General features: G+C 41.4%; 1 protein-coding gene across 1 annotated transcript; it reads left to right on the top strand.

The window, feature by feature from the left end:
* Nucleotides 1-3666: 3666 nt before the first annotated feature.
* Nucleotides 3667-7361, top strand: LOC306920444 (stathmin-4-like). Its single transcript, XM_079497200.1, has 6 exons — nt 3667-3723; nt 4014-4103; nt 4327-4532; nt 5180-5371; nt 5877-5894; nt 7281-7361. Exons 1-6 carry the CDS (start codon nt 3711-3713, stop codon nt 7287-7289), a joined length of 528 nt encoding a protein of 175 aa, XP_079353326.1. The 5' UTR covers nt 3667-3710; the 3' UTR covers nt 7290-7361.
* The last annotated feature ends 3293 nt before the right edge of the window (nt 7362-10654 follow it).

The following is a 10654-nucleotide window of genomic DNA, read 5'->3' as shown; positions in this document are numbered from 1 at the left end:
GATGTCAATGAAGATTGCACCAACGTACAATGATGACTTCTGAAAGGTGCATATTATACAGTACTGCAAATACTATGCATCATATTATTTCTAGCCTGTTTTCCTTGATTTCACAGTGTCTTCTTCACACTATACAGTAGGTTTATCAATGTAGCTGAAAACCGACGACAACAATAATATTTAAAAACCCAGAAATCAAAAATCCACACATGTGTTTGCTCTGGCAAAATCAGTCCACATGAAGATATAATAAACGTTCCTCCATCCATGTATTTCTTCAAGACAAATTCTGACAAAAAGGAAAAAAAAACACCGCTCATCTGCAGAGCCTCCCTTTATTTTTTCATTCTAAAATGATAACGGGTTAACCTCCCCCACACCCACATTTCCACCACCTCTGCTCTCCAACAGCCCCCGCTCCCCTCTCCCTCCCTCCACTTCTTCTTTATTCCCTTGGACCAATCAGGGACTTGCATCCCAGCCAGCCAATGGCAGGGTAAGGAGGTGATGTCATACGGTGAGGCTGGTGTTTGGTCCTGATGCTGCTGAGCTGGGAGCTGCAAACAGAAACAGAGCACGCTCCGAATACAAGCAGCATCACCAGCAATCCAGCATCACTCACCGCAGGGTAAGTACAGATCCAATTATATGCAGAAAAATGCATTTAGCGGAATACTAGAAAATAATTGATGTACTTTTTCTTTTCTTTTTTTAACTCCATATTATTTTATATGTGCATGTTATGTAGACCTACCAAAACTGAGGTTGATTTATACTGCAGCAAGCAAACAGATATCATACTATCTGTGAAGCTGTGTTGACTATTTTAAATCATTTTGCTACTGCATTCTGATTTCTACTCAGATGCATCGGTGTGCATGGCCACGTTTGCACACAGGTTGAGTTGTTCGCTCACACTACTGTACATACGTACTGTAAAGGGTAGTGATGAAGTAGTCTGATGCAGCATGTTTTATTTGGCAGCTGAGTGATTTCACAAAGCTAACAATTGAAATGCTTAACCCAATATGCCTAGAGTTGACATAGTCATAGCCCAGGTGTGAAACGGTGACGTCGCATATTGTAGTATGTTTCACACTTGTAAGAAACAGATAAAGAAATACACAAATAAAAAGAGAGAGAGAGAGAGAGAGAGAGAGAGAGAGAAAGAGAGAGGAGAGAGAGAGAGAGAGAGAGAGAGAGAGAGAGAGAGAGAGAGAGAGAGAGAGAGAGAGAGAGAGAGAGAGAGAGAGAGAGAGAGAGCTTGTTGTTGTTCATGCAGGAGTTCCTAATGTTTTAAGGTTGCGGCCATGGCTGCAGATAACAGGACAGCATTATTTGAATTCATGCTGAACTTTCAGTACATCCTACTGTAAATTGTTTTCGTTAATGTAATGCAAACTGAGTAAGAAGTAGAGTTCTGAATTGCGGTGTGGCTGATGCAGGAGTTAGTTCAAGGGAACAACCACTGCTGCAGATGATGTAATGCTCCCGCCGTGTGCGCTATGACATCATTGGTTTAGCAGAGCAGAGCAGAGCAGAGGAGAGGAGATCCTCTCTTTGTGTTCTTTCATTGCGTGAACCAGATCTTCTCAAAAGAGAACAACAGCATAACAACAGCACAACAGCATAACCAACGACAACAATAATATAAAAAAATTGGCTATGATAAACCCAGTGTGAAAATATTATTATTAATATTATTATTATGCTAAATGTTATCAGAAAGAGAGGGTCTGTCTTCATTGTTTATGAGTAACTATTTTTTATCCAGATTTAGATTTTCTAATGAGGTACAAGCTTGAGTGGCTTTCTGCATAATGTCAATGCTGTAACTAGCTATATGCTTATTGTTGTGTTGTGTCAGAGTAGACTTTATGGTTTGAAATAGCAGCTGCAGAGGGTGTACTTGAATTCTATATGTGGCTAATGCCTGGACTACAGTGCATTTGTCTTAAAATTGAGGAAATAATAATTCATGTACAGTAAAAGAAGATGCACACTGGCTGCCGCTGGTGCGTGTGTGTGCGTGTGCGTGTGTGTGTGTGTGTGTGTGTGTGTGTGTGTGTGTGTGTGTGTGTGTGTGTGTGTGTGTGTGTGTGTGTGTGTGTGTGTGTGTGCGTGCGCGTGCGACGCCGCGCGTGCTTGTTGTGTCAAGTGTCATCCTACTCAGACAGTAACATCTTGAGTGTTAATTTAACTAATCTTCCTGTATACAGTACATAGACAATAGCTCTTCCAGGTCATACTTTCAAAATACAGACAGTGGTATATTGTAAATGACCATTGGACAATACAAGACCACAACTGTACACTAAATGTACCCAGTTGAATTCTAACCTTGGTTTGCAGTTATCAATCAATGTAATAATATTAACATATACTACACAAATTATTGGTGGATATTTTTTTTACTAATGAGTTCATTTGAACACAACACCTGCTCTGACAAAAATGATAACTGTCCTGGGCATTAAAGTAAAACTCATCAGGGAACATTAGTCCTTGCTTAATAACAGCCTGCATGCATTTACAGTATCTCCCACCACAGTCAAGAAAAGACTCTTTTCTCCTTCTCAGACTTCACCAAACTCTTTAGCTCAGGACCCCAGTTCAAATAGGATTATTTTGGACGGTCGTTTGGGAACCCTTAATTGGTATATATGAGTTAAACACTGACTGTGTAGCTCTCTCTCTCTCTCTCTCTCTCTCTCTCTCTCTCTCTCTCTCTCTGCCTTCTGCTGTGCCTGTGTTGACAAAAACCAGTGGGTGGGTTTGTGGTGAAATATTGTAGGCGGAAAATAAAACTTGACAATGCTGGCACTTCTTTTACAGAATTATTACAATTCACACATCAGCCACATCACGCACAAATAGCAGAACACATCAGATCCCCTGCTAAATTAATTCATGAGGCACACACATGGTTCATCTGATGTTTCATCTGTGTTTGAACCAGTTACAACCAGTTACACTTTAAACTTTTGTCAGATGTGTTAAGAGATACTGTATTGTATTTGTACATGGATCCGTAGTGGCCAACACAGCACAGACCAGTACTGCAGATCGATGGAAATATTTTCTTCTCTCCACAACGTTCTAATTTGATTGTAGACGGTGCGGTGGTTGTCACCTCTGCTCTTGTCAAAATGTCTGAATTACCGTTGCAACAGTATCTGCTGAGGTTAGGCCTCTCTCAATGTCAACCCATTCAACGTTTAGGGCCGGGTCGGGCCTAAAAATATGTGCTAATTAGTCGGGCCGCCACATGACGTCACATTTAGTGATATAAACAAAAAATCAAAGTCCATAGATTGGCTGCTACTCTATGTTGTTAAAAGTGCTATAACCAAACATTAAAAGTCCATGGATAGAAGTTGGCTGCCGGTAGGTAGGTTATGGCGCGGGCTAACGTTGATAACTCGTAGTGTCAACTATTACTCTCTTACAGCATCACCAACTCTTATCATCATACATCACCTCCTTATCACCTCAGCCAATCAAATCATCGCTATATGGGGTACACATGCACACACAAAGCTGGGCATAGGAGGGGCTAGTGCCCCTCAAACAAATAAAATGAAGTGTAACCCTACAGTAGCAGGAATACAGGTGTAGTGTCACGCCTAATCTGTCTGTCTGTCTGTCCAACAGGAACAGAACTGTCTCTCTCACCACAGTGTCTTTTGAAAGACTACAGGGACATCACCATGACGCTAACAGGTACAATGTGTGTGTGTGTGTGTGTGTGTGCGTGCGTGCGTGCGTGCGTGCGTGTGTGTTATTTTGTTATTGGACTATTGTCAAATCATTATACTTTATTGATTCCAATAAAGTATAATGATTTGACAAGAAAGAAAGAAAGAAAGAAAGAAAGAAAGAAAGAAAGAAAGAAAGAAAGAAGAGAAAACGGTGCATGGGGATGTGTGGGAGTATAGCAGAGAGATACAGTTGCAGAGTCCATGGAATGACATCATTTTCTCATCTCAGTACTCTTGCTCTCTCCATTGCAGCATACAAAGAAAAGATGCGGGAGCTCCCCCTTGTGTCCATCTTCTGCTCCTGCTTTCTGCCCAAAGAAAAACCCTCAGACAAGAAGAAAGGTAAGGAAGACCTTTCCACTCCTCTCATCTCTGTCGATGACTGTACAATAGGCCTATTCATGCACCTGTTGTTGATATGCATAGAAGAACATAAAGTCATTCATATTTTCATTGGTGATAGACTGTAAACATAGTACATTTATTGATAGATTCTAGAGCTTTAGTATACTATTCCCTCCGTGGTACCGTACAGATACAGTTTGATCTCAACCCTCCTCCCCAGGTGTGGTAGACCTGAACCTGTGCATCATCAGGGACATGGAGGTGATCGAGCTGAACAAGAGGACATCGGGCCAGGCCTTTGAGGTCATCCTGAAGCCGCCTTCCTTCGACGTGGGCCCAGAGCTCAGGGCGACCACACCTCCTCGCACTCCGCCCTCCTTGGAGGACATACAGAGGAAGCTGGACGCCGCACAGGAGAGGAGAAAGGTGAGACTAAACGAATGGCACACACAGGGGGCTTGAGCCCCTGCCCTTTTACCCATCTGTAAAAAACTGCCCTCTCCAGACCATGAAATAAACGCAAATGCCCCCCTTTCCATTCCATGCCATACCCGAAGGCAGCATTCAGGAGAATTGCCTCTTTCCGAGCTCTCCTGAACTTGAACGCAGCATTTTGCGCTGAAAGAATTTGTCCTCAAGGAAACCCATGCAGAAACCCATGTTGTACGCCGCATCTTCAGTAGCTATATAGAGCTGATCTATGAGCTCACAACGCGTCGCAGTGTCAATCATTATTGTGGGCTTGAGTAGCGAGCGAGTCCACTATTGTTATCGTAATTATCCCCGGTGCCGTTTGCCCTCTGTGCTGTGACGACATGTGGGTCAACCAATAGGAAGACAGAGGGAGACCAGGTGGCTGTGACACCATGTGGGTCAATACATCATCATCGACTATAGAGCTACTCGAGCCCACACTGTTTCTTCAGGAACTGTATTTTAATACTAATAATAATAATAGTTAATAATAATAATAATAATAATAATTGTTATTATTACAATTATTATTATTTGCTCTACCAAATTGAAGGTCTATGGTGAACGAGCAAAGCATTTCTCTATCTCTCCCCCTATAGTGCCAGGAGGCCGAGCTGTTGAAACACCTGGCGGAGAAGAGAGAACATGAACGCGAGGTGTTCCTCAAGGCCCAGGAGGAACACAGCAACTTCATCCGACTGGCCAAAGAGAGGCTGGAGCATCGCATGGAGGCCAACAAAGAGAACCGCCAGGCCCACCTGTCTGCCATGCTGGAGCGCCTACAGGAGAAGGTGAGAGGAAGACCTTTTGACCATTAGCAAGTAAAAGTATCAATTCCACAATGTAGAAATACTCTGTTAGTGAAAGTTCAGAATTCAAAATTGACTTGAGTAGACGTACAAAAGTATTGGCATCAAAACATACGTAAAGTACAACAAGTAAAAGTACTCATTATGCAGAATTGTACGAAAATCTTTTGAAAGTAGCAGATCTAAAATGTGTTGCATTTCCTTAAGAAATAACAGAAATTCCATAAATTAGAAAACAAACGTTTAAGAAATAGAGAAAATTGCCGATCTGCAAGCTCACAACTCGGTCTGAAGATCTGCTATTTTCACCGGGGTAAACATCTAATTTCTCCTTGGGTCTAAAATGTTTGGGAACCACTGCCATAGAACACAATACGATATTTCAGTTTTTCGCCGACTGTACACCTTGTGACTGGCCAGTTTATTGTGAACACCTTGGACAAAGATTACTGAAGGTTTGTTTTTTCTCTCTGTTTATGTCTTCCAGGACAAGCACAGTGTGGAGGTGAGGAAAAACAAAGAACTGAATGAGGAGGAGATTTTGAGATGATGAGACAATTCACAAGAGGATGAGATCAATGTTTCATGTTCACATTCTTTCATATCACATATATAGCCTACTGTATCCCAAGGTTCTACAATTGTTCTTATACTGTATATTGAGTATTGACACCACTACAGCACAAGGCAATATGGGTTTCTTGTTAGGCACTGTCTTCATTAGTTTCCTTTAGCATTAACTAGTAACTGTAGTGTCAATGTGCAATTTAAAAAAGAAAAATGTTTTTCAACTATTTGACCAGAATCTTGGGGTGTGTGATATCAAACTCACATATAAAAAAAACAGAACAATTTCCCTTCAATGGGAGTATAGTAACAGACAGTACAAAATGACCATGCAGTCTGCAGTGATTCCGATGTTAATGTACTGTAGGCTAAATGAGAGCACAGAGAAGGCAAGTCAATAATAGGCTGACAGGTCACTACGTTTAGCAGCAGATCAAGGAAACATAATCTCAAATGTGTGAAATACTCTCTTGGTTAAATATGGCAATATCACTAAGAACAAAATAGGCATAGACTACTGCTCCTGTGCAGTTTTAGATTAGTTTACAAGATGTTTGCTAAGCGCTGTCTAGTGTCTGCCCATAATAATTTCAGGGTGTCAACTCAATTCAAGAATATGACACCCTCAGCAATGTTGGCAAGGGGCTCAAAAGATACTGAGGTTTACCCATGTTATGCCAGAAATTATTTTTGTTTTATTACAATAAAACTCCTTTGTTTTCAGTGAGTAGTTTCAGAACATTGATTGACTGACTTAGATTTTGGGTTTCCACTTTCTCTGTCACATCCTGTCATTGTGCATGCTTTGTGCTTTCTGTGTTTGTGTGCATTTGCGTGTTTACGGTGACCATGCAGTTAATGTCAGTGACTTCAGAATTTCACTCAGTTTAACATATTGATTGCAATATGCATTTATGTCTTTGTACGCAGTGTGTGCTTGAGTATTAATTACATGTAAATGAAACATTTAATGTATTAAAATGAAACCAATTCTGATTTGAGTCTGTTTTACTTTTACATTCTGTGTTCTATGTGCTTGTGGTATTATTTGTCCATGTGGACATTATGTTCACTTTGTGTTTGTGTCATATTCACACTCATTCATGCTGTGTAAATAACCTGCCATGCACAGCACAGCTAGTTACACCTATTAGGAGTCTGTAGTTGTGAATGGTCAGTTTAAGGGCATTATAGGTTAAGGCAAGTTTTTAGCATACTGTACATTACTAGGTGGTGTGCCCTGGGTCGTGGGTTGCTGTGTTAGCATGTGAGCTACTGTATACCCACTAACATGCCCCTTTCTGTCCCGTTCTGTCTTCATTAGGTGTCATGATGGCCTGATCACAACACGAGCTCAACTTATTTGGAAGCCATTTGAAAGGCTGCTCACACAAGAGGATTTGACCGCTGTCCTTAGCCCATGGCGGCTAAGTTGTGTTTGGAACTTTGGACTACGAGACTTAGAAGATGCAATGAGGATTTCCTTTCAGAGAAAGGGTTTCGCGATGCGGCTGATATAAGGAGACTGTGCCTACAGCTTTCAGATCCCACACCACCTAGTAGAACTGAGAGTCTTTATATAACAAAGACTTCTTGTAAAGGTTTGACACCCCAGATATGTTGCTGAAGACATCACAAAGTCACAATGGACGTTTGAATGCTGCGTCTCATCATTGCCAGCTCAGGGCATTGCTGCCATGCCCTGTGTGTGACTGGCTGCATGTCCACCTGTCTATATGCATCTGTGTGTGAGTGTGTGTGTGTGTGTGTGTGTGTGTGTGTGTGTGTGTGTGTGTGTGTGTGTGTGTGTGTGTTTGTGTGTGCGCGCACGCTCGCACGCATGTGAGTGTATTTCACGGCCAATATATCGCACACATTTTTGTGCGGTATAGGTCTGTAGGCCCTGAAAATCCTCACTGCAAATGTAATGACATGAATGGCAGTCAGGGTATGATGATGATGATGATGATGATGATGATGATGATGATGATGATGATGTACGGAAATTGTGTTCTATTTTGAATTTCAGACCAAAATAAAAAAAGAATGACACTTTTGTCAAACGTGTAAACTTTTACAAAATTATTATTTGATCAAATACGTACAATTCACCTTTTTTAATAAATTATTAATAACACATGTAACACCATTATAATACATACAGCAGTCATCTGAATGTGTTTACAACTTGAGGATACGTCTGATTTACACATCGCTGCAAACACGTGCATTACTACTACTGTACATGAATCATTTGAATTAGAAAACATTATTATTATAATTAAAATAATTATGCAATAAATACATTTCTTAAATATTATACCATTTTGTATGTAAACTGCACATTCAATTGGGCAACACAAAGTTGACTGAAAAGTGAAAATGTATCGACGTGGAACCAATAATGGTTCTAAAGCAACTCCTTTATCAGTTCACTTGTTCTGGTACCGGATGCTTGGTCGGACACAGGTGCAGCCCACCGAGACCACCTTGGTCTCCAGTCGGTAGTGGTAGTTGTTCTTCCCCCCGGGCCTTGGTGTCAGAACCCTCCTCAGAACCAGCATTTGGTGCAGGATGGGTTTGGACTCCAAGCTCAAGTCTTCTACGCCCTGGGCGTCCAGACACCCCTGCAGCGTGCACCTGGCCTCTGATATGACCAGAGGGAAGAGGCTGTCGTCGTAAGTATTGCTGCGGACAGGAAAGGAGGGAGCAGAGAACACAGGAGAGAAGGAGTTAACGAAATGGCGAAGAGAGACAACTGCTGCACCTGGCCATTTCAGATGGTGTAAAGTAACTAAGTACATTTACTCAAGTAATTTTACTTTACCGGAGCATTTAAAAATGTCAGAACTTTTACTTCTAATCCACTACATCTCAGAGGAAAATATTCTACTTTTACTCAACTATACTAGTTGACTTTATTCATTACATCTGTGAAAGTATCAGCAATGCACCTTAGCTTGCCATTGGTCAAAGCACGGACAACAAGGCCCATAAGTATATATTACTCAAATACATACTTATGAGCTTGTTGTCCGTGCTTTGATCAATGGCAATGGCCGGTCAAGTGCATGCAGGTGGGTGGTGGCATTAGTCACATGCGGTACAAAACAAATGGAATGTCGGAATAGTAACTTCTCATGGTGTCCTGTACTGTCCTTATGCCTTACTTGTATGTCCAGGGTGAGGTGGAGTGATTCCAGAGGGCTCTATGAGAGCTAGTGGGACGCAGAGCATTGGTGTCCAGCTGCAAGTGGACCATTTCTGCACTTGTGTCAAGGTCCTCCGACGGTTTCCTGTGAACCGCTGTGTTGTGATTGTGTCTCGATTGGACGCCTCCTTTCACTGGGTGATCTCTAGGCATCGCCGCTGACTCTCTCACCACCACCACCATCATCATCATCATCATACAGACCACCTAAGACATGGGGAGGAAGTGTTGTGAGCCAGCTCTAGCTGAAATAATTCAAATCAGAACCATTTTAGCCCAGATGTAATGGTTGGTTGGGCTGTAACTATTGATTGGATTGCCGTATAGTTTTCTGTGGACCTTCACTGTCGTATCACTGGGTGTACGGAGCAGTAAGGGCCACTATAGCATGCATGGCATCCTTGTAACCAAAACATTGGCTATATGTCTTAGTGACGATGAAGCAAATACATTATGTTTGTCTTTTCAATTGTGAAATCATTATTATAATAATAATGTTCATAAGTGTTGGAGAAAGGTTTTTGACAAATACATGTAAATAGTGAATTGTATATGTACATAATGATACTTTAAAAACATAGAACTAGCGGGTCTTACCATTAGTTTAGACGCCTTTGATGCAAGAAACATGATGCTGTATTTCAAGATGCTCCTCATGTATTTGTGAACAGTGACCTTCGCTGGGTGTTATGCAGTTCTGTGAAATAGTTGGTACCAGTAATGTTTTTCTTCTTCAATTTCTAATAGTGTTTGGTTGCCTTTGTAGTTCTACAGGCCATGGAGAAGATGCTCTCAGATTTATAGTGGTGAGAGAAAACACGTCAACGTCACTATTTCCTCTGATTATGCATGTTTCTTTCATCCTGCATGTCTCACAAGCCAACCACGCAACGAGACGAGAGGATGACTACAATATAGGTTAAATGAGTTGAGTTGAGTTGTAAAGTTACAGGGGTTTTTTGTGTCAATGTGTCAGCCTTCCTGTACCAACTTAACAAGTGTAGGATTGTTGATATGAATGATTAATACAATTTTACATTTGGAATATTTTGCACTAAGTCATCATATTATACAGTATCTTATCCTTTTCCCATGCATGCACATATGTGCATGTGAGGGGTTCATTGTGTATGGACTGGAGTACACATTTTGCAGAAACAATGACAAGGGTCACAATCAGTTTGCACACCAACTGTTTCACTCTCTACTCCCACTTACTGACTGTGTTTCTAGGCCTTTGACCTGTTTTTTATTACGAAAATTACCAGAAGGATTGAGGCTTGGCGGATTTCCGCATAGTTTCCATAGCATCATGATTTGATTTTATTAGACCTCATACAGGAAAAACACGTTACGTCATGTTCATCTGAGACATGTCAAGGATACAAAACTTTTGCGACTCCACCAGGTCAAAGGCATGGGGAGAGAGTATGTTTTGCACCACATCTGTCTATCTGTCCATCCGTCCGTGTGTCCGTCCATCAGCT

Source organism: Electrona antarctica (genome assembly GCF_951216825.1).
Source record: "Electrona antarctica genome assembly, chromosome: 3".
NCBI lineage: Eukaryota > Metazoa > Chordata > Actinopteri > Myctophiformes > Myctophidae > Electrona > Electrona antarctica.
This window is presented reverse-complemented; position numbering and strand designations above follow the sequence as displayed.

What these genes read in the sequence shown, in the direction of transcription:
- LOC306920444 (XM_079497200.1), top strand. An exon ending in ACCCTCAGACAAGAAGAAAG is followed by an intron (nt 4,104 to 4,326) that starts GTAAGGAAGACC and finishes CCTCCTCCCCAG; the next exon opens with GTGTGGTAGACCTGAACCTG. An exon ending in CCGCACAGGAGAGGAGAAAG is followed by an intron (nt 4,533 to 5,179) that starts GTGAGACTAAAC and finishes CTCCCCCTATAG; the next exon opens with TGCCAGGAGGCCGAGCTGTT.